We start from the raw sequence: 25,267 nt of genomic DNA, 5'->3' as shown, positions 1-25,267 counted from the left end.
AATTGTAAAAACAAATAAATAGTGCAATGAAAGTAATAACAAGGTATAACCCAGGTATAACCCAAGGTATAACCCAACGAAAGTAATAACCCAGTGGCTGAGGGGAAGAAGGTATTCCTATTATTGAGTGTGGGTCTGAAGGCTCCTATACCTTCTCCACTGTGGTGGAAATGGGAGGAGGACATGTCGTGGACAGTGAGGGTCCCTAGTGATAGATGCTGTCTTCTTGAGGCAGTGCCTCCTGAAGGTGTCCACAATAGTGGAGAATGTTGTGCCCATGATTGGGGATGGCTGGTTCTACAACCCTCTCAAGTCCTTTTCTGTGTCTGTTTTCTTAATCCTCAATTCCTCAAACTTTCAATAGTTTATTAAAAATATATCAAATGATCTTACATATATTGAATAATCTGACCTCCACTACCTTCGGGGCAGAAAATTCCAGAGATTCACTACCCTCAGAAAGAAGAAATTTCTTTGCACTAAATAACTAAAGCCTTATTTTGTAGCTTTGTCCCCTTGTTTGTGACTCTCGTTCTAGTGGAAACATCTCAACATCTATCCTGTCAAGACTCCATAGGATCTTGTATGTTTGCAAAAGGCCACTCCTCATTCTTTTAAATCCCAAGAAACACTAACCAAACTTGATAGAACAATCCCAGAAATCAGCTTGGTGAATCCTCTTTGGACTGTCTGCAATGCTTCTAAATCCTTTATTAGGTAATAGACTTTGTGGACTTCTTATTGGAACACTGACTGGTGGTTAGGATGGGCTGCATCACCTCTGGCCTCTGACCCTCAACACAGGTGCCCACCAGGGTTGTGTCCTGAGTCTCCTTCTCTACTCCATTTACACTCACGACTGTACTGCCACACACAACTCCAATCTGCTGATCAAACTTGCAGATGACATGACTTTGATCTGCCTTATTTCTAGCGGTAATGAGACAGCCTACAGAGAAGAGGCTGACACCCTGACACAATACTACCGGGATAACAGCCTCTCCCTCGATGTCCAAAAAACAAAAGAGCTGATTGTGGATTACAGGAGGAACAGAGACAGGCCTGATCTACAGTTGAGAGGATGAGTAGTTTCAAGTTCCTCGGTATACACATCACTGAAGATCTCACCTGGACAGTACGCATTGGCTGTGTGGCAAAAAAAAGCACAACAGCACCTCTTCCACCTCAGGCAACTGAAGAAGTTTAGCATAGGCACCCAAATCCTCAAGACCTTCTACAGGGGCATCATTGAGAGCATCCTGACTGGCTGTATCACTGGCTGGTATGGGAACTGCACCAACCTTAATTGCTGGGCATTGCAGAGAGTGGTGGAGACTGCCCAGTGCATCTGTAGATGTGAACTTCCCTCCATTGAGGACATTTACAGCCGCAGGTGCAGACAGAAGGCCTGGCAGATCATCAGGGACACCAATCACCCTAACCATAACACAAAATGCTGGCAGAACTCAGCAGGCCAGACAGCTCTGGTCTGTTGAGTTCTGCCAGCATTTTGTGTTTTTATTTATTTCCAGCATCTGCAGATTCACTCGTGTCACCCCAACCATAAACTGTTTCAGCTGCTTCCATCTGGCAAACGATATTGCAGCATTAAAGCCAGGGCGAACAGGCTATGGAAAAGCTTCTTTCTACAAGCTATTAGACTTTTAAATTCACATGTCTGTACATTGCGACGGAGTCATAACACAAAGATTTTTACTTCCTCATGTTGTGGGATGGATGTAAGATTTAAATAAATTATAGATTATAAACTGTGCACAGTATTCAAGCCTCACCAACACCCTGTATGTCTATAACAAAAGCCCCCTACTCTTAAATTCCAAACCATTTGCAATAAAAGCCATAAGGCCATAAGATATGGAAGCTGAATTAGGCCATTTGACCCATCAAGTCTCCTTCACCATTTTCTGATTTTCTTTAAACTGATTTCCCCACATTCTCTCTGTAACCCTTAATGCCCTTACTGATCAAGAACGTCTCAAACTCTGCCTGAGCTACATCCACTGACTTTGCCTCCACATCCTCTCTGGCAACAAATTCACCACCATCTGGCTGAAGAAATGCCTCCGTATCTCTGTTTTAAAGAGGAGTCCCTTTATTCTGTGGCCGTGCTCTCAGATCCTAGACTCTCTTGCTAAAAGAAAGACTCCCTCCATGCCCACTCTATCCAGGCCATTCAGTATCTGGTATGTTTCACTGAAATCCCTTTCATCCATCTGAACTCCATGAAGTACAGAAACACACCCCGTATGTTAAGCAACTATGTTATTTGGCTTTTTAATTACTTTTTGGTCTAACTTGTTAACCTTCTGCGAAATTCTGAAATTCGCACTAGGACCCAGGCCCCCCCAAACTGGCGAACTGCTCCGGGCCTAGATTTTGCTGCCGAAGGAGCCATTTTCAACCTCTCCAAATCAGCTTAGATCCCAAAGTGATCCAACCTCGTGTGACTCTCAACACTTTGCCTCTGCAGTCTATAATGGCTGGCATTTAGATTGTCCAAAATAGCGGGTTGTACCTCGCATTAGGGCCCAAGCCGCGTCATGGTGAGTTGCTCCGGCCCATTGATTTGCTTCAGACCTAGATTTCACTGCCGAAGTGATCAGTTATTTCCTCTTTGATTATTGACTCCAGCAGCTTGCCAAAAACTGGCCTATAGTTTCCTGCCTTCTGTCATTCTCCATTTTTGAACAAGGAAGTCACATTGGTTGTTATCCAATCTTTTGATACCTTCTAGGAATTTATCAAGTTTTAATAATGTTATCCATTATCTCTGCAGCTACTCCCTTAAAAACCCTTTAGTGCAGGTAATTAGGACCCAGCAATATGTCTGCCTTTGGCTGTCCCAATGTGTCAGCTCCACAGTCTTTCTCATACTTATCATTAAGGTATGGTATGGCACCCAAAATTGTACATCATATTTCAAATTTAACCAGAGCTTTGCACATTTGGAGCAAACCTTTCGGTCCTTTAATTTCCAACCAGCTCAGCATAAAGAACAAAATTCTGTTGGCCCATTCAATTTATTTTTCAACCAAGCAGTAAATTTTGATGCCCCATTCACCTAAATCTTTTGGGACTTCCACTTAGCTTATTGCCAGTTAAGTGTTATCTGTAGTTTGGCTCTCAGTAAGGTCATCCATTTTAAACCAAAGTTGAAATTCATTTGCCACAGGTTTGTCTCACACTTATCAATGTCTCCTTTGTAATTGAATGCTGTCCCTTATCTGTCAGCAGTTGTTAGGTTATAAGCAAGCTGGAAATATGGTTCTTCTATAAATCATTAATAACTTACCAAATAATTGAAGGCCCAGTATGGTTCCTTGCAGGAAATAACAGATGACTCCTTCCAATTTCAATGTCTTTTATAAACTTAACAATTCTTAACTTCAGTTCCATAAGCTTTAATTTTAAGGGAACAACCTTTTTTTTTAATTTGTTTATGGGATCGAGACTAGGCTGGCATTTATTTCTCTGAAACTGACTGGCCTAGTGACAACATTACAATGGGTCTGGTATCTCATATGGGTTGAACAGGGTTAGACAGTAGAATTTCTTCCCAGGGACAGAAGTTAAGCCAACGGGTTTTGAATATAATCCAGTAGCTTCCATTCTCTTATAACTAATATAACTTTAACTACTTATCTGTACTCAGTAGTTACTTTATTAGGCACTGTACATTTGTATACCAGCTTATTAATGCAAATAATCTAATCAGCCAATCACGTGGCAGCAACTCAATGCACAAAAGCATGCAGACACAGTCAAGAGGTTCGGTTGTTGTTCAGACCAAACGTCAGAATGGGGAAGAAACGCAATCTAAATGACGTTGATAGTGTAATGATGTTGGTGGCAGATGCAGGAGCTTAATTAACTGAGAAACTGCTGATCTAGAGTTTACAGAGAATGGTGCGAAAAACAAAAAAAAACTTCGGTGAGCAACTATTCTGTGGTCAGAAACTACTTGTTAATGAGAGAGGTCAGAGGGGAATGGCCAGACTGGTTCAAACTTTCAGGAAGGCAACAGTAACTCAAATAACCACATATTACAACTGTGATATGCAGAAGAGCATCTTTGAACGACAACATGTTGAACCTTGAAGTGGATGGGCTACGGCAACAGAGGACTGTGAACATAAACTCAGTGGCCACTTTATTAAGTAAGGGAGGTATATAATAAAATAGCCACTGAATTTTATTGATGAATAAAGAACCCTAATTGCTTTAGTGGCATTCAAGATGCTTCGAGATTAGTAATAGAAATTACTAATACAATCATCACAAACTTACTGAATTCCTTATGTAAATCTAAATTCCGTGGATACTCCTATGTCTTCTACTTCAATTGCTTTCACAGAATATCATAATTAGGCTTGTTAGGTATGAGTTTCCCTTCTGTGGCAGGGGTGATTTGTACAAGAGGGACAAGTTGCACCTGCACTGGAAGGGAATCAATATCCTTGCCAGGAGGTTTGCTAGTTGCTACTCAGGAAGGTTTAAACTAGTTTGGCAGGGAGATGGGAACCAGAGCACCAGGTCAGAACGAGGAGGGATGGAGAGGAAGGTAGATGTCAGGGCCAGTAAAAACAGGCACATGCAAAGTAGTAGATATGATGGAACAGATACTTTGCAGTGTGTGTATTTTAATGCTAGGAGTGTTATGAGTAAAGGTGATGAACTTAGAGCATAGGTCAGCACATGGAACCATGGTGCTGTTGCCATTGCTGAGACTTGGTCGAGAGTGGGACAAGAATGGGTGCATAATATCCCAGGTTTCAATGTTTTAGAAAGGATAGCGAGGTAAAGTGGGCGTGGGGAGTTGTAATAGTATTCAGAGACATTATCAAAGCAGCACTCAGAAGGAAGATAGTGGAGGGTTTGTCCACTGAGTCTATGTGGGTAGAACTCAAAATTAGGAAGAGTGAAAAAAGACTAGGGTTGTTGTCATGGGGGACTTCAACTTCACTAATGTAAACTAGGGCCTTCTTAGTGCAAGAGGTCTAGATGGAGCAGAATTTATTAGGTTCATCCATGAAGTTTTCTGAAATCAATATGCATAGTCGAACAAGATGAGGGTTTCTAGTGGACCAGGTGTTGGCCAATGAACCGAGCCAGATGACCAAGCTTTCAATGAGTGAGCAGTTAGAGAACAGAGACCACAGCTCCTTAATTGTTAAGAAAGCTAGAGATAAGGTTAAGGATGGACCTTGCGGGAGAGTATTAAATTGGAGCAGGACAAATTACGAGAGCATTCAGTGTTGTGGATAGCATAGAAGACTGGCAAAGAATACAGAGGGATGTGGATCAGTTGTAGACATGGGCAGAGATACAGCAGATGGATTAAACCTAGCCAAAAGTGAGGTGTTGCACCTTTGGGGGGGGGGGGGGTCAAAGTAAAAAGACTGTACAATGTTAAGGCAAAAGCCTAACAGTGTTAATGAGCGGAGCGATCTTGGGGTCCAAGTTCATAGCTCCCTAAAAGTGTCTACACAGGTTGGTAGGGTGGTTAAGAAGGCATATAGAAACATAGAAAACCTACAGCACAATACAGGCCCTTCGGCCCACAAAGTTGTGCCAAACCTATCCCTACCTTAGAAATTACCACAGTTACCCATAGCCCTCTATTTTCCTAAGTTCCATGTATCTATATAAAAGTCTTTTAAAAGACCCTATCATATTTGCCTCCAACACCATTCCACGCACTCCTCTGTATCTACTCCCAAGCACCTTAAACATGTACCCTCTTGTGGCAGCCATTTCAGCCCTGGGGAAAATGGCATGCTTGCCTTTATTAATCAAGGCAATGAGTTAAAAAATCAAGAAGTTATGCTGCATCTTTATAAAACTTTAGTTAGGCTGCATCTGGAGTATTGAATGCTGTTCTGGTCGCCCATGTTGAGACTTTGGAGAAGAGTGCAAAAGAGATTTACCAGAATGCTCCTGGATTAGAGGGCTTGTTTAATCAAGAGATTGAATATACTTGGGCTGTCTTCTCTGGAGCAGAAGAGTCTGAGGAGAGATCTGATCGAGGTTTATAAAACTATAAGAGTCTTAGATAGAGCAGACAGCCAAAATCTTTTTCCCAGGGTTGAAATGTCTAATGCCAGAGTGTGTGCATTTAAGGTGGGAAGGGCAAGTTCAAAGGAGATGTGAGAGACAGGTTTTTTACATAGTGATTGCTGGATGCACTGCCTGGCTGCCTGGGGTGGGGGTAGAGGCAGGTGTATTTGGACTTTTAAGAGACCTTTAGATAGGCACAGGAAGGTGAGGGAAATGGAGGGATATGGACATTGTGTAGGCAGAAGGAATAAGTTTAGTTGGCTGTTTGATTACTAGTTTAGTTTGTTTGGCACAACACTATGTGCCGAAGGGCCTGTACCAGTTCTGTGTTGTTTTATGTTCTATGTTCTGTGCTCTATTCAAAGTTCAAACTGCTCTTTTCTGAACTCTGCACATTTTAGCATTAAAATATGGTGAACTATCTTAATTTAACCTGCCACTGCCTGTTAGGTGTTTGTATGCTCTCTCAGTGACCATGTGGGTTTCCTCCAGGTGCTCTGGTTTCCTCCCACTGTTGTAGGTTAAATAGTCATTGTAAATTGTCTAGGCTAGGATTAAATAAAGGGATTACTGGGTGGTGTGGCTCGAAGGGCTGGTAGGGCCTATTCCACACTGTATCTCAATCAGTCAATAATAAATGAATGAATTAAGTGAACTGAAAACTTAATTCCTTTTCCCAAAGTTATTCAGTTGTGGTAACTATTGTCAAAATCAGATAACAGTGGAAACATTCAGCAGCTCAGGCAGCATAAATGAGGAAAGCACCAGAAATAACATTTGAAGTCATAAATTTCTCAAAAGAACTGGGGAGATGAAGCAAGGTTTGCTCTGTAACCTCTTGATGATTGTTATCAAAGTTTTCATGTACAACAAAGCTGTTGGGTGAGGCAGTGGAGAATCATCTGGTCCCATGGAATTCTCATGGAATTCCCATGGAATTCTCCTCCCAACAAAAAAATAAACAGGAGAAAATTCTAACGATGTTGGAGGATTGTTGGGAACAGGAAATAGTGAAGCATTAAATATTGGTAGTTTCTGGTTTTATTTTGGCTTTATCCCTGTGACTTATCAGCAGTATTTCTTAATTGTTTTTTATATGCAATCAGGTGGAAGCTTCAAATCTCACTCAGTAAGACTGAGACATAAGAAAGTGCAGATGCTGGAATATGGATCAACCGTCTGCTGGAGGAACTCAGTGAATTGAGCAGCGTTTGCAATGGGAAGGAATTGTTTGATTCCTCAGATTGTCACCCTTGTAACCCTTACCTAATCAGGATGAGCACATGAATAAAATGTTCTTGTTGATAACTTTTTGGATGATAAAAGGATCAACAATTTTGTCGTCCAAAAGCAAAGTACTATAGATGCTGGAAATCTGAAATAAAGGCTAATGAGGGTTTTTTTTCCTCCCCTCAAGTGCTGCCACATCTGCTGAACATCTCCAAAACATATTCTGTTGTGTTTTTGTAACAAACTAATGTTATTTTATCATTTTGTTTCTCCAGGCTGTTGTAAAGGAATCAATCTCTCATCTGACATTTAAGCCAAAAAATGGTTATAATATTGCTGTTGGTGAGAACCTGACACTGGAATTGGAACTGTTCACCACAATTCGCCAGTTATTAGTCTTTGACATTACATTCGAAACAGGAATGACTCATCATCACACACTGAGCGACCATTCACCAGCACTTGAAAGACGTTCTCATCTGCAACTAATGGAAGACTACGGCCTCCAAAACTGCACCTTGCGCATTCAAATTTTTCATACATACAGATTTGTTGGTGTTTTCAACATTTCAATTGGCCTGTATAATGGAATGGATGTTGTCAATGCAACATTGGCAGAGCTCCTCCACGTCTATGAACGCATAACTAAAGTTGATTTACTTCTTGGGGATCGAGTATTACCTTCAAGAACAAATCTTACCTTTAGGATTGCAAATGTTATCAATAAAACAGGCATGTTGTATCTTTGGACTATCCAAAAAGATAACAGTACATTAATAATGAGAAAAACTACTGAATGCTTTCTCCAGCACTTATTTGAAGCAGCAGGTATCTACATCTTAAAGGTGACAGCTTCTAATCCAGTCAGCAGTGCATCATTGAGTATCAGCATCGAAGTCCAAGATGCAATTGAAGGCCTTTCTTTGACCAGTTCCAGTCCCAGATATTTAGTGACTGGCTCCACAATCATTCTTCATGCTCATGTAGTTCGTGGAACCAACATAACATACACATGGAAATTTAGCTCTAATTCTACACCTGTACAAACAAATACACCTCTTATGATGTATACATACTCTAAACCTGGAATTTACTTAGCCAGTGTAACAGGAAGAAACAAGATAAGTGAAATAACGGGGACTGCCATTCAATTTACAGTGCAAGATCTTGTAGGAGATATAACAACTAGCATTCCCAACATAATCACAGTCAACCAAACAGTAATCATCTCTATCTGTGTGACCTCTGGTACAGACCTGACTATTGAAATACAAGTAAATGGCTCTACTATGATTTGTAACAGTTTTGTAGCAGATCGTTCACTGGATTTGCCACTTACCTTCAATCAAACTGGGCAGTTGCAGCTGTTGATTCAGGTTACAAACCTAATCTCTTCAAACAATGTCACATTAACCATTTTGGTTATGAAAGAAATTCATATTGTTTCTATAGAAATGCAGCAGCAACCCACTGTGGAAGAAGATATTATTCTTACTGCAAAAGTTAATGGTAAGTTTTATTCAGTACTGAATGAAAATTACAATTGTTACCTTTGTCTTTGACATTTCCTGTCCTAAAATTTAAAGAAACCTGAAGTGGATGTCATTGGTAATCAAAGAAATAAGGTATGGTTTTGAGTTATAATATTTGTTGCATGAATGATCAAAAGATTTTACATTGCATTGGAACTGTTCTTGAAACATTTTAAAATAGGTTCTGGCAGATCAATTTTTAGTTGTTAAACCCAGTACCAGTATGCAAGTAAAATGAAACTAATTGTAATAACTGTAATTCTCTATTCCAAATGTTAAATGCTATTTAAATAAGAACACACGAAAGATGAGCAGGAATAAGCGGTTTTCAACCATTCTGTCAATTTGTGACTGATTCATTCTTGGGCTCAACACCACTTTTTCTCTCCCTATATCTTTGACTTCCTTGTAGTTTAATAATTGTCATTCTCTATTTTAAAGGTTTTCAAGAAACTGTCTCCACTGGTGTCTGACTATCTTGAGCAGAAACATCCAAAGGTTCACAATCCCCTAGGAAAGGGAATAACTCCTGATCACCATCTTAAATCTCTTTTTCAGAAATTCATCCCCCTACTTGTACAAACGTTTATAGATAACACCACTGAGGAACCAACTTCTCAAATTTCACCCTGTTATTCACCTCAAAATCTAAAGTGTATTTTTATATGATCGCTTAACTTTGTAATCTCTAAATAAGCAAAGGCTTAACTTGTCCATGTGCTAATCCCTTCGTAGAGTCATAGAGAGGTCCAGAACAGACACAGGCTATTCAACCCATCACATACATGCCAGCCAGTGGGCATCCATGTGCATTGATCCCATCGCCCAGCACTTGGCCCAAACCCTTCTCTGCCTAAACAATTCAAGCATTTGGGTTTCTTAAACGCTGTCAGTGACCCTATTTCAACCAGTCTCTTGTACAGTGCATTTCAAATGCTTACCATTTCTCAATGAAATTGACCCCCTTAATATCATGTCTAAATCTCTTGCCCTTTCCCCTATCAGAGGTAGACAAAACAAAAGGACAGGATAAAGTTTCTTGCAGTTGACCCTATCTATACCCATTATAATATTACATGTCTTAGTCATGTCTCCTCACAGCTTCCTCTGTTCCAGGGAAGACAGATCTCACCTTTTCAGTCTTTCTTCTTAACTAAAATGCTCCATCCCAGACAACCTCCTGGTGAGTCTTCTCTAAACTCTCTCTGTGACTATCGCAATCTTCCTATGTTGTGGTGCTGAGAACTCTATGCAGTATTCCAGTTGTAGTGCATCCAAAGTTTTATATAAAATCAGAGCATAATATCTCTGCTTTTGTATTTAATGTCCAGATATCAATCCAATTAACATTCTTTGATGTGCCTCTGATATGTGCAGTATATCATTCATGAACTATACTGACTAAAACTTTACACAGCAGTTTAGGTGTTACCTCACTCCATTATCGTTATGTGCTGTGTTGTATGACTTGGGCATTCATAGACTGCCATTTGTCTTTAATCTGGGAAGTTCTAACAAGTTCTTCAAAACTTGTGCCTCTCCATCCCTTAATGTAACTCATGAATGTCATGTGCTGTCGATTGCGACTTTTTCTTTCATCAGTTTTTCCTGTCACTGCAAGATATTCGAGCTTCTCAACACATTTCCCAGAAATTCCAGCTGCCGTTTCCACATTAATTATATCAGCTCTCTTCTTATTCCGACTTTTCACAACACTTCCTCATTTGTTACTTTCTCTTTCTACAACATTTTCATTTCTTTTTAAAAAAAACACATTTCTGCAGTTTTAAATCTTCCCTCATTTTGCTTTGATATTGTCCAATATTTGCTTCCATACGTTAGTGTGGAATGAATTTCACATCGCAACACTGTGAGTTTCATACCCACAGAAATTACGTTATTCTTTAGTATCTTGCTCAATTGCTCAAATGCCCTGTAACCATTGGACTCCTGGTTAGACTTCATTCGCCTCAGCACTGAATGGGCTCCGCAGCTGTGGATTCCTTTTCAGGAACTTTCCACTTCATGTTCCATGTGTTTTGTTTACTTTTTTTTAAACTATTTGCGTGATTTGATCAAGATTGCTGAACTGTCTCCATGGCAGTGGACTCTCTTTCAAGGACTCTGCAGTTATTGTTCTGCATCTCATTTGTATACTTTTTTTATTATTTGTACAGTTTTTTTCTTTTTTTCATGTATTAGGTGATTGACAGCATTGGATGAATGATTTTTGTTAAGGGGTTCTATTGTGTTTAATTAAATGGATTCTAAATTTTTGGTTTCCTACTGAAAACTTCATCCAGTTATAAATTAATCCTTTGTCTCATAAAGTCTCTGCAGCAGGAATTGCAAACCGAGTGAAAGATAATTTTGTGCTAACTATAAAGTTGATGAAATACATTTTGAATGTGTTTGATCATGTTGTGACAAACCATTTTCTGTTATCAGAATACCTGTGGAGAAATAGAGCCTACATATACAAGTGGACCCTGTTTGACAATGAGACAGTGACAACTGGAAGTCCGGTTATAACGTACAGGTGTAGAAAAGCTGGGCATCAGAAGATTGAATTATTTGTTTCCAATTTGGCATCAGAGACTTCAACTGAGATTGTCCTAAATGTGTCCCATTTGTCTCATGGTCCTCGGCTCATTCATTCGGCTAATATGGCAGCTGGACAGACTGTGACCTATGAATTCAAGGTGATATTTTACAATAATTTTACATCTTACAATATTGTGTTCCATAGCAACATCACAGAAAAGGTGGATTTAGTTTGTCCCATGCTTAAAAAGCTTACAGAGTCATACAGCATAGAAATAGACCCTTCTGCTCAACTTGTCCATGCTGGCTGAGATGCCCATCAAAGCTGGTCACCCTTGCCCAGGTTTGGCCCTTAACATTCTGTACATTTCCTATCCAAATACTGCATATTCAAGAGTACAAGTCTATCTTATTCTAGATGAGAAATATTAGCAAATGCACCTCTAAATTAATGGGGCTAGTGAGAAAACTAGTTAGAGACCAGATCAAAGGATCTAAATTTACAAAGCTTGTTAATGAAGACAATACTTGAAAACTATAGAAGATCTGCAAAAGAGAAGGTTGCAAACTTTCTAAGAATCAAGAAATATTATGTTTGAAGCTGTCAATGAATTGGGTTGTCAGCTTTGAATATATTTCATGAGGATTCAGTTTATAATTTGCCTTCAGTCAAATTTGGAATTTCAGATGTTGCATCAGTTTACAAACCTACAGACAGACAGACATACTTTACTGATCCCGAGGGAAATTAGGTTTTGTTACAGTTGCACCAACCAAGAATAGTGTAGAAATATAGCAATATAAAACCATAAATAATTAAATAATAACATGTTAATTATGCCAAGTGGAAATAAGTCCAGGACCAGCCTATTGGCTCAGGGTGTCTGACACTCTGAGGGAGGAGTTGTAGAGTTTGATGGCCACAGGCTGGAATGACTTCCTATGACGCTCAGTGTTACATCTCGGTGGAATGAGTCTCTGGCTGAATGTACTCCTGTGCCTAACCAGTATCTCATGGAGTGGATGGGAGTCATTGTCCAAGATGGCATGCAACTTGGACAGCATGCTCTTTTCAGACCCCACCATCAGAGAGTCCAGTTCTGGCCCCACAACATTACTGGCCTTGCAAATGAGTAATTGCTTCAAACAACGTTATATGAACAGCATTGTTAGCTAAAGAAACTAATTTCAATGGAAATATAGTAGCACGCCATTGAAGAAGATGTCATTCTTAGTACTAAGATTAATGGTAAGTCTTAGCATAACGATAAATGCATTACTATTTTTACCTTTCATTGACATTTCTTAACCTAAAATTTAAATAAACTTAGATTGGTTGTGATCAGTTGGCAGGATATATAAGATATGCTAGTGAGTTATAGTATGTGTTACTTGAATGATCAGTTATTGCATTGCATTCAACCTGCCCTTGAAACAATTTACCAGCCCCGGTTATTGGTTTCATCTTTTAGCCGACTGCTCTTCCACTCCACCTCCACATTTGTGGTTGGTTGCATCACTTTTCTAGATCAATTGGAAAAGACTTTATGACCTGTGAATCTAATTTATTAAATTGGAAGGAGTAAATGTAAATTGCAGCTTCACCTTGAAGGATTGAGTGGTGGGAAGGTAAGGTGAGGGAGCTCCTGAAGTTACACAAAAAAATGTTTTTTAGTTATTTTTGGAATCTAGGCATTGCTTTCAAGGCCAACATTTATTGCCTATACCTAATTGCATTTGAGAATGTGGTGTTGAGCCAACTTGAAGTACTACATTCCTTCTGGTGAAGGCACTCACACAATGATGTAGAGCAGAGGGCTCCAGAATGTTTTGACCTTATGGTGCTAGAAACTAAATTAGTGAAGGTGAAGGTGTTTGGGCCCAGGGCACACAATTTGATATTGAGTCCTGCAGGCTGCAACCTGCTAGATAGAAGACAAAATATTTTTCCTCAACTTAATCCTCATTGTAACAATGAAGAAAACCACATACAGAAAAGGCCAAAATGGGAGTGGAATTGGGAATTAAATTGGCAGGCTACAGGGAAACCAGGGTCACTTCTGCAGACTGGACATAGGATGCCCTACAAAGTGACATACCAATCTGCATTGCATTTCTCCCACGTGGAAGAGACTGCTTTGTGAACACCGAGTGCAGTAAACATAATTGGAAGAAGAAAAGCAAGTGATTTAGTGCTTCACCTGGGAAGGCTGGATTGAGCTTCTGAAAGGAAACATATTACATCTCCTGTATTTGCATGGAAAAGTACTGCCACATGGGGAGTGGTTGGTGGGGATTGAAGAGCAAACCAGTAAAGAAGATGTTAGCTTTGAAATTCTGAATGGGGAATATATGAGTGGGGAATATAAGTTTGATGGTTGGTCTTGTGGGAACTGTGGGAATTTACAAAAGATAATTTGTTGAAGGTAGAAGTCAGTGGGTTGAAGATGGGGACTAGGGTAACACTTTGCTTGTTCTCTCCCAGAGAGAACTTGAGTGCAAAGATATAGATATCTATGGGTTGTATCCACTATGGTAGAAGGAAAGCCATTGTTCAGGAAGAAGGAAGACGTTTTGGCAGCACCTGTGATGTTAGTTTCATCAATGGGGAAAAAATGTGACAGACGTGGAGAAACTGGGAGTCCTTACATGAAGCAGTGTAGACAAGATAACTGTGGACTGGTGGGTAATGGATGTTTATAACAAGTCCATCTCCTGATAATAAAACAGAAGAAGAGAAAAGATATTTGACAATTGATCTTGAAAACTAACCCAATAACATGAACTGAGTGTATGTAAACCCAAAGCTGGCTGTGATCAAAAACTACTTCTGCCTCATCCTGCTACTTTCTTCCTTCACCACCTCATGCTTCTTTATCTCGGAACCAGAGACATCAGATGCTGGAATCTAGAACAAACAATCTGCTGGAGCAACTCAGCGGGTAGACCAGCATCTGTGCTGTTTCTTCATCTATCCTTCCCTTTTCCTTTTTCTCCACCTTGTCATGATCTTCCCATTCCTCATCCCTGCTTTCCTTCCCTTCCTCTGCCTTCTTCACCTGGTCCTTTAATTTCATATCTTTCATTCTTCTTCTTACAGTTTCTTTTCAAATGTGCTGTTATCCCTCATTGCAAGGTGCAATTATTTCACTTGCTTTTCTCATCTTAAAGGGGTGTTTGATAAGTTCGTGGCCTATGGTAGAAGGAGATGAGTTGTACAGCTCTCGTTACATGCACATGCAGTTCAACTGTTTGAGTGATTATGCAGAAAGTATGAAGTTAATAACTCATCAGGGATGTTTGATAAGTTCATGGCCCAAGGTAGAAGGAGATGAGTTATTAACTTCAAACTTTCTGCATATTCACTCAAAGAGTTGACCTGCATGTACATGTAAAGAGAGCTAAATATAACACATCTCCTTCTACCTTAAGCCATGAACTTATCAATCACCCATCCGCGGACACTTTCTGGAGGTCCAAGATCGGTATGCTCCATGACTGCTGGACTTAGTGTGTAAATGTAGGAGGGGACTATGTTGAAAAATAAATGTATGAGGTTTTCTAAAATTGACTCCTTTTACTTTAAGTACAAACTTATCAATCACCCCTCATATTATTTGTTTTGACCCTGTTACATATTAAGAATCAATGAGCCAAAATAACGTTGCATGATATTGATTGGTGAAACTCAAACAAAAATTCAACTTCACCTTTTCTCCTCCTTACTCTTGTCCACCTGCTTGTCCTGATAATGGATGCATGGACAGATGTTTTCATTTGGATCAGGTTTTTGAATCCTCAGATGAATTTTGTTTAAATCAGTTTTGTTTTCCTCTGTACCTCCATCAGACTCAGTTGTTTATGGTGCACTATATTGCTGTTAAGCAATTTAAAATCTCTTTTCACAGAACATTTCTTGGGACATGGAGGAAGTTGTAATCCAGTTTGGTGATGGGAACACAACAAATATTTCAACTTCCAATAGCAGTAGGTAAAGAAGTAACTTCTTCATATTTTAATAAGAAACAGAAGAAAAACATTGAGCAATAGCAAGAATACACTCAAGGAAGCAGTAAATATGGGTATAGAAACATCCAAGAATTGCTATAGGTACAACTGTATAATGTAACTTTTGTTTTATCATGGTTATTTTTCATTGAATATTGTCATCTGGTTCTATTTTAAAAACAGATAATATGTCTTGTTTTTCAACCAATTGTGTAATTATAAACTAAGTGTATTTTAAAAATCTAAACTTACAGCAATTATGTTTTTCAATATTCTCAGTTATAATGATATTGGTCTACACATTTGGATGCACGTTAAATCCTCCTGAAACACCAAAATCCCATGGCTTTTGAGTCTACAAACCTGAAGCCAAAAATCACTGATTGCTGGATATAGAGTCATAGAGCAGATGCAGGCCCTTTGGCCCAATGAGCCAAGACACCCAGGGTGCCCACTCATCTAGTCTCAAAGTGGCTATACTATAGATTGATATGTACTTTAAGTGAATGTAAAAACAATGCTTTCAGCTGTTGTAAGTGTAAATCTAGATGCACACTGTTATTTCTTACCATTATACTGCATAGAATTTTACATTCAGTGTGCTCAAGGAATGATTGTTTTTGATAGCAATGGTTAAAATGAATTTATTCAATAACATGTAATGTAATTAATCAGAGTTAGGTTATATGTATGTTGTTGATGTACTGTATTTTTATTTTAACTTCTTGTTCTCCTGTTTAATGATGGAAATATTTTATAGTTTCAGCATCAATCACACTTACTCATTTGCTGGAATATACAGCATTAGTGCCTTCTTCAGTAAGAATATTATTACACTGTCTTCAACCATTGTAATTCAGGATGTTATTGAAGGCCTTCATCTTACTGGTCCAAAAGCCCTGAGCCTATCTACAAGGTAAACTCAGAATAGCATGTAGAATAACCTACAATACTACAAATAAGTTAGAATTACTTCTTGGGGGGAATCTAAAATGGGCATTTATAAAACATAGCACTAGTGCTTTTCTGGTGTTGTATATGGCTTATATGTATATCCAATTTCTAATAATTAAAATCTGCAGAGTTTATTGTAGTGGTGTACCAGATTATCTCAATGTATGAAGGACTAAATGTTAGTTATATTAGGAAAAGATGCTCCTGCTAATGAAATCAGATGGAAACAGATCAGCTGCCAATGGCTGATGTCATCAGTGTTATCAGATCTGAGTCTGAGCTCATGGGGGAACCACTTAAGAAGAGGTCAGATTCTGCAATTCCTCAGTTCCTCAAGCTCAAGTCAGAATGGAAGAGAGGAACCACTAGGTTGTATATGTGTGTAGAATACATCTGCTCCTAAATAATGTATTTGTGTTTCCTTGATTGAAGGATTGTGTGTAAACCTCTGTGTGGTAGAGAATAATATCTTGGACTTGTGATGTGGTAAGGGAGACGTTAATGGACAATTCTTGCATCTCGCATCTCGTTTGCTTATATGGGATGCTGCTGGGAAGGTGTGAAAACAAAGCAGTTCACACCTCTAAATCTAAATAACATAAACATGGGAAAATATACAGATGCTACAAATCGAAAGCAACACATACAAAATGCTGGAGGAGCTGAGCAGGTCAAGTAGAATCTATGGAAATGAATAAGCAGTCAATGTTTTGGGCTGAGACCTTTCTTCAGGATTGAGAAGGAAGGGAGAAGATGTCAGAATACAAAGGTGGGGGGGGAGGGGAAGGAGGCCAGCTGGAAGGTGATAGGTGAAGCCAGGTGGGCAGGAAAGGTCAAGGGCTGGAGAAGAAGGAATCTGATAGAAGAGGGTGGACTGTAGGAGAAAGGGAAGGAGGAGAGGACCCAAGAGGAAGTAATAAATGGCTAAGAGGAGGTAAAAGAGAGAGGGAATAGAGGAAGGGAGGAAGATTTGTCTGAAGGAGATGTCAATATTCATACCATCAGGTTGGAGGCTACCCAGCAGAATATAAGATGATGGGGTGTGGGCTATACCTTATCTAAATAACAATCAGCCGTGGACTTCAAAATGGCTAGTAGTATGTGAGCCACAGAAGCACATAATTACAATCAGGCATGTAAAGCATTTTTCTTTACACTCCGTATGGAAGATGGAATGTCACTGTGGGATCAGGAAAAAGAATACACAGTGCAGGACCTGCTTTTACAGGCCTATTTTTACGTGGCTGATCCAGTTCAGTTTTTGGTCAATGATGAGCCCCGCTGTGTTGATGTTAGGGAACTCAGGGGTAGGGGTGTTGTTGAGTGTGGACGGTAAGAGATGACAATGACTCTGTATCACTGTGCTGTTGGATTTCATGAGTGTTATTTACTGTACTACGTATCTGTCTATGCCTGAATGCAGCAATGTTTCAATTCCTGGCATTGAGTTCCAGGATTTAGACTTCGCTATTTGGAAATACCTCACCATTGTTTCACAAAGAATGATATAAATCACAAGGATGATTTCAGGAATTAAAGGGTTATCATACGAGGAACGTTTGATGGCCCTGGGTCTGTACTTGCTGGAATTTAAAAGGATGAGGGGGGTATCTAATTGAAACCTTTTGAATATTGCAAGGCCTAGACAGAGTAAATGTGGAGAGGATGTTTCCCATGGTGGGACAGTCTAGGACAAGAGGGCACAGCCTCAAGGTAGAGGGGTGTCCATTCAAAATGGACATGTGGAGAAATTTCTCTAGCCAGAGGGTGGTGAATTTGTGGAATTTGTTGCCACATGCAGCTGTGGAGGCCAGGTCATTGGCTGTATTTGAGGCAGAGATTAAAAGGTTCTTGATTGAACATGGCATCAAAGGTTATAAAGAGAAGGCCGCAGAGTGGGGCTGAGAAGGAGAATAGAAAGGATTAGCCATGATTGAATGATGGAGCAGACTTGATGGGCCAAATGGTCTAATTCTGCTCCTGTGTTTTATGGTCGAAATTTCAAACTTCGTATCCACCAATACTCCAAGTGTGGCATCTCCAGAACAACTACAGCAATTCAAGCAAGGAACTCATTAGCACCTTCAATTTGGCAATCAGTGCTGGTTGTGCTGTACTCATTTAATCAGTAAGTTCATAAAAACTAGTAGATCCATTCCATAGGATTGGAACAATTTTACTTGTTTATATATGTACATCGTTAGAATTTTACCTTTTGAAGCTATCATAGATTCAACCCAACCATAGTACTTTAGCATCCAAGTTATTGACATTTCATACTGCAAGAAGTAGTGTAAAACATGTGCCAGCTGCTTGCTGAAGGGAGATATTTTTATTTGAATTTATACAGATATTTCTTGCTTGCATTGATTTTTGAGATCTGTCTATGTTAAATCTGCTTCTTTCACCACCCCCCCACCACTAGCCCACTTCAACCTTCTGTTGCAAAATGGACTGCAAAACTTTCAAATGGATCAAACTACATCTTTACGTGGCTGCATTCAGATGGTAAAATAAACCATACTGTCATCGGCCCTAGCCAGGTATGATACAAATGAAGTGTAGACTGTACTAGTGATATAGTGATATACTGGCATGGTACTTTGAATGATCAATGTGTGATAAGATCTATTTTTCAGTTCACTAAATTCTTGAAATCATCACTTGGGCATACATTATTCAGACAAGGCTACAGTTTTCAATGAGGTTTACAATGCCACTGGACTGACAGCATCAGTCTCCCTTAGATCAGGCAATGTGTTGGAATCTACTTCACCTGGGTTGGGGTTCAGGTTAGGTTAAAAGTAGGAATTGTGCCATAGTTCCTGAATCAAAATGAAGCGTACAGTGGAGTTTAGCAGTTACTGATGAAGCAACTAGCAGAGTGCTTTATGACTGCTGTCACAAATGCCATCCTAAGTTAACTCATGCATTGTTCAAATTTACCAATTTGCCTGCTTCCAGCTTGACCTGTTCACCTCCACAGAGCATTAATGACTAAATTAAACATTGTTAGTGGTTCTAACTAGATCAGCCCTCAACAGTGTCTGAATTATAAAGACCATATATAATTAACAGAGCAGCACAGAAAATGCTATGAATTCAGCAGGTCAGGCAGCATCTATGGAGCGGAATAAACAGTAACAATTCAGACTGAGACCCTGGCGAGGAAGGGGTACAATGCCAGAATAAGAAGGTTGGGGTTGTGGGGAGGGAGTAGAAGCTAGCCAGTGATAGATGAGGCCAGGTGAGGCGGAAGATAGGTGGGTGGGTGAGGGGGAATGAAGTGAGAATCTGGAAGGTGATAGGTAGAAAAGGTATAGGGCCTGAAGAGGGAATCTGATAGGAGAGGAGAGTGAACCATGGATTAAAGGGAAGGAGGAGAGGCACCTACAGGCAGGTGAGGAGAAGGATAAGTGTTTATATCAATAATGAACAAATAATCTATCAACATTAATGCCAAAGTTCACTAAATCTGTTTGCTGAGACATATTTGACGCAAGAGAAAGTTGAAATTTTAATTTGTTACCTTAGAGAAAAATATTTTCTGAGTTTAAGTAGTATCCATTTGTTACATTATCATTTTCTGATAAACACTTTGTAAGCATAATTTAAAAAGTGACTGTTTATCCTGGAATATGTTTAAATTTCTTTTTTTATCTTATTGAATGAAGCTGTTTTTGTTGAACATTTACAATATTAAATATGGTCATTTTTGACCAGCTCACCATGCAGTTGTCAAAAAATGGATTCTATTTTAATCAGTGTAACTATCATAAAGGCCAACTCTGCAGTAACATTTAAGGTCAAATGCCAGATCTCCATAACGTTGTGAAATGCAGATCAGTCTCCAATGTAATCAATCAGTGGGCGGATTTGAGAATTGCTTAGTTAAGTTGCAAACAGGCACATTCAAGATACAATAACAGAATGTTTGTAACAGGATTGTTCCTAGACAGTTTGGGTTTCTGAAAGGCGGATTATGCATACAGATCTAATGGAGTTTATCTCAGGTTGTAACTACCAATACAGATGAAACAACCAATGGCTTTTGAGAAAGTCCTGCACAGGAGTTAGATTGCAAAATTAAAGCACTTTTGATTGGGAGCAATATACTGTCATGGATTTAAAACTGGTTAATGGTCAAACTAAGAATAAATGTGTGGCATACAGGGACTTGCAGGGTGCCATGGGGGGTCAGTGTTTGGTCCCCAACTATTCACAATATGTATCAATAATTTGGAAAGGAGAACAAAAAATAACATTGCCAAGCTTTCAGGTAACAAAAAGTTGGAGAGAATGTGAGTCCTGAAGGGGGTTATAAAGAAGCTCCAATGTGATTCAAATACTTGGGAGACTGGGGTGATACCTGGCAGTGAGATAATCCCCCACAGATCAATAAACAGAAAGATAAATGATTATCTGAGATGAGATAAATTGGGACAAAGGAAGTGGCAATGTGACCTAGATGTCCTTGTGAACAAGACACTGAAAGCAACGATTCAGTTACAGCAAGCAGTTGGGAAGTCCAAGGAAATATTGGATTTCATTTTTGGAGCATTTGATTGCAGGAGCAAGAATGATTTGCTGCAGCTGTGCAGCCTTGGTGTTTTGTATGCAGTGTAGGCTTCCTTGTCTGAAGGAGAATGTTATTGAAGGGAGTGTTATAAAGAATTACTTGATTGATTCAGGATAGCAGACACATATGAGGAGAAAGTGAGTTGTTTAGGACTATATTATGTAGAATATAAAAAGATGAGAGAAATTTTCAGAAGTCCATAAAATTCCAACAGGACTCGACTGATTCAATACAAAGAGGATGTTTGCAGTGGCTTCAGAGTCTAACATTAGAGTTCACAGCTTTAGGAGTTGCTTAATATAATTTAGAATTTAATTTGGGATGAGAAATTTCTCACCCAGAGGACACTGAACAATGGAATTGTCTAACACAGAGAACTGTGGAGGCAACAAAAAAGGAGGTAGTGTTTTAAAAGGAATCAAGGGATATGAGAGAAGGCAGGAACAGAGCACTAATATGGATGGTCATTTCTGATGGTGTTAAATGGTGGAGCAGATGCAAAGAACTGAATAGTCTCCTAATTGTACTTCCTGTGTTTCCTTTAAAATTTGAAGAGTTTAACTTACATACATTGCTACTTTTTTAAAACTGAAAAATAATTCAAAGTTCATTATTTGGAATTGCACAGTAGTTTTGATCTATATCTCTTTTCAGTAAACATTTTAAAGCTTTTTTTCAAATGGGAAGCCCACAAACATAAGATTTAAGATTTTAACCAGCATCTTAACTTTCTCCTTTCAGTTAATTATGACGATCAACTCAACTGGTTTAATAACTGTGGAGGTTGAGGCACATAATGAAGTGAGTCATGCTAGAGCCCACATGACCACAGTGGCTCAGTATCCAGTCCTGAGCATTGCTGTTACTGTGGCTCGGGTAGCTCTGTACAAGGCCAGTAACATTGTGTTGAAATTAAAGCCCAAACAAGACTACATCATTTCAGTAGATTACGGTGATGGAACAAATCAACTTCTTGAATCAAAACAACTTAACTTCCAAACCAGTTGCTTGGAAAGTGCATTTTATTGCTCGATCTTTGTTTTTCAACATACGTACAGTGCTGTTGGTCAATACATTCTGAATGCTACAGTATCTAATAACATTAGTATAATTGCATCAGCAGCCATTGCTGTTGTTGAGGAGCCCATTACTGGTCTTCAGTTGATTCTGAATTCACCAAGTGTGATCAAGTTTAAAGACTATATAAATGCAACAGCATCAGTCCAGACAGGAACGGAAGTTGTCTTTCAGTGGATCATTTCTGTACCCCACTCCAATCCCTTCACTCTTACTCAAGGGTAAGTATACAGTCTACTGCTATATGTAATGAAGTGTCTGCATTTATATTTGAACTACACTGTATTTACACTTGATTATTTTGGGTGATAATAATCAGTAAAATCAACTGTGGTCAGTGATTAGCCGTTGGTTTACTGATCAACCATTCTTTGTTATATGCCAAAGTTTGAAGTATTAAATCTTCATCAAAATGCTAAACTAATGAGGATTTTGTAAATATACTTAAGCCTCGATATCACTCACCTAATTCCCAACAGAAGGTGCAGAGGACTGGAAACAAGACGGAGCAGGTTTAAGACGAGTGGCAGCAAAATTTCCCACACAGCAAGCTTTTGATGATTTCAATGCCACTTCTTCACAGAAGAGGGGGAAGATATTCAAAAAGATTTTTTTCCTTCTGAATCTACATTGATTGTCATTAATTAGGCCATGCTTTATAGATAGTTCACAAGTTCCATTGTTTGAGAGAGGATTGAAGTACAATGGCTGTGTGTTTCTGTTTCTCCCTGCTCTACTCCATGTGCACTCATGAGTGTGTGTCCAGAGTCTGCTCTCACTCCATCTAGAACATGGCAGGTGATATCACCACAGTGTGCTGTATCTCAAATAAAGATGAATTTGGAGTGCAGGAAGGAAACAGGCCTTAGTGACATGGTGTCATGACAACAACTTTTCCTCCAGTCTCAGCAAAATTAAATAGGTGGTCATTGACTTCAAAAAGACGGGCGATACATATGGTGCTGTCTACATCAACAGTGTTGAGGCTGAGACATTTACGTTCCTGGGACTGAACTTCACAAGTGGCCTGTCCTGGTCAAACCACATAAATGTCCCAGCCAAAATAGAAAGATCAGCAGTACCTCTGCTTCCTCAGGAAGCTAAAGAAACTTTGCATGCCCCCATTCACCCTTACAAATTTTTATCAACACACAATAGAAAATACCCTATCTGAATGCTTAATGGCTCAGTACGATAACTGCTCTGGATGCGACCGCTAGAAACTGCAGAGTTGTGGACACAGCTCAGCCCATCATGGAGAGCAGTCTCCCCTCCATGAACTCTGTCGATACCTATCACAGACTCAGTAAAGGAGCTCGCATAAACAAAGATGCTCACCCACCTGGACATTCTCACTTCAACCCTCTTCCATTGGGCAGAAGATACAAAAGCCAGAAAGCATGTGCCACCAGGCTCAAAGAAAGCTTCTACCCTACTATTTTAAGACTGTTACGTATTTCCACAGAATGATAAATTGGTCTCGACCTCATAATCTATCTCGTTATGATATTGCACCTTATTGTTTACCTGCACTGAACTTTACCTGTAGCTGTTACACTTTATTCTGCATTGTTATTTGAACATCGAACATAGAATAGTACAACACAGTACAGTCCCTTTGGCCCACAATGTTGTGCTGACCCTTAAACCCTGCCTCCCATATGACACACCATCTTAAATTCCTCCATATACCTGTATCTTTATGTTTTATCTTAATCTGTCTCAGTGCACTGTGTAATGATCTGTTCTTTATGAACAGTATGAGAAAAAAGCTTTCACATGTGATCATGATAAACCAACTTGTGAACCCTTAAAGTAAAGAAGGGACTTTGCAGCTTTATTGATAATCTTGGGGCTATGCATTGGGAACACAAAGGAGCCCCACAAAAGCAGCTGAAGAAATGCATTACACGTCAGCTTTACCAGCAGGCAGCTTTTATCCTGTCTGGGAAGGAGTCTGTGACTCCCTCACTGGGCTCATTGGCCACCTAAAACCCTCAAAACTGAGGGGTTGCCTCAGAAGAAGAAGACAATTTTAGTGTTGCTTACCTTTGCAAGTCAAGGAAAATATTTCATACTTGTGAGGCATCTTCTGTATTTGGTCCTATTGAAGGGTCTTGGCCTGAAACATTGACTGTTTATCCCCTCCATAGATGCTGACTGACTTACTGAGTTGCTTTGGTCCTTTGTGTGTTGCTCAAGATTTACAGTAACTGCAGAATCTCTCGTGTTCCATTTGCTTTCTTATTCATTTTATTTACCTAATCTGCTACCTATGTCTTGTCAGTATGATTGTCCATGCCTTACAGAGGCTTTTAAGCAATCCTGGAAAAAAGTATCATGTACTCTGAAAACTTATCACTGATCCTGAATTTCCACCTTGATACTTTTGAAGTATCCTGATTTTTGGTTTTATCTTTTTTGTAGTTCTTTAGGTAAATCATTGCCTTTCTGATCTCTTTTTTCATACTTCGCCGTGTTCTACTCAGCAAAATCAATGTGCCTTCCATTTTAATGCTACAATATATAAAGCACCAGTTACATTTCATTTTCATTTCACTTTTGATATGCTTGTTAATCAATTGATGATTGTTCCTGAATGTTCTGATGCCAAGTATATTCTGCAGTCAGTACTATAAAATATTCAGTTTGTCTTTATCAAGGTACAGTTGAACAACTTGCCTATCTCGTAGGTTTCACTTACTTCATTTCCCTAATCAGTCAAAATTCCTGAATAGTACAGTAAACTTTTTTTATACCCTTTATTAAAGTACTGAAAATAGATAGCTAATAGATTCCTGTGGCATATCACAGTGTTATAGCTGATTCATGTCTTAATTTTTGTTTTCCTTCTTTTAGGGGCAATCTTAACAGTACAATTAGTTACCAAGCACTTGCAGGAGGCAACTACTATATAAAAGTAATAGTGTCCAGTCCACTCTATAGCACTCCTTTCAGTCGATTGCTTCCAGGCATGGTAAAAGTAAGAACCCCAATTGTGGGTTTACAAGCATTGTTCCCCTTTAATAGCAATTATGCTAAGCTTCTGCGGCAGCCAGATGGTAGCTATGCGACTCAAATTCTGGGCTTCAGTGTTCATACCTTTGCTGAAGATGTGAAGTTTTCATTTGACTTTGGAGATGGTTCACCACTGCTTATTGTGAGTGGACAGAAGAGTAGTTTTGACGGTACATCTGCAAATGGACGTCACAAGTTTACCAAAGGTGGGTGTGTGGATGATAATGCTTTTAGATAAACTTCACTC

At 39.3% G+C, this 25,267-nt stretch overlaps 1 protein-coding gene across 1 annotated transcript in view; it reads left to right on the top strand.

Annotated features, from left to right (window-relative positions):
• Positions 1–25,267, top strand: part of LOC132395594 (polycystin-1-like protein 1) — a 237,974-nt gene that overhangs the window by 49,804 nt on the left and 162,903 nt on the right. Inside the window, exons 8-14 of the mRNA XM_059972420.1 lie at positions 7,584–8,817; positions 11,289–11,542; positions 15,293–15,375; positions 16,153–16,308; positions 18,772–18,889; positions 21,667–22,223; positions 24,862–25,226. Of these exons, the coding sequence (XP_059828403.1) occupies positions 7,584–8,817; positions 11,289–11,542; positions 15,293–15,375; positions 16,153–16,308; positions 18,772–18,889; positions 21,667–22,223; positions 24,862–25,226 (2,767 nt within the window). The remainder of the gene's footprint in view (positions 1–7,583; positions 8,818–11,288; positions 11,543–15,292; positions 15,376–16,152; positions 16,309–18,771; positions 18,890–21,666; positions 22,224–24,861; positions 25,227–25,267) is intronic.

This window comes from Hypanus sabinus, chromosome 6, assembly GCF_030144855.1.
Source record: "Hypanus sabinus isolate sHypSab1 chromosome 6, sHypSab1.hap1, whole genome shotgun sequence".
In the NCBI taxonomy this organism is placed as follows: Eukaryota; Metazoa; Chordata; class Chondrichthyes; order Myliobatiformes; family Dasyatidae; genus Hypanus; species Hypanus sabinus.
This window is presented reverse-complemented; position numbering and strand designations above follow the sequence as displayed.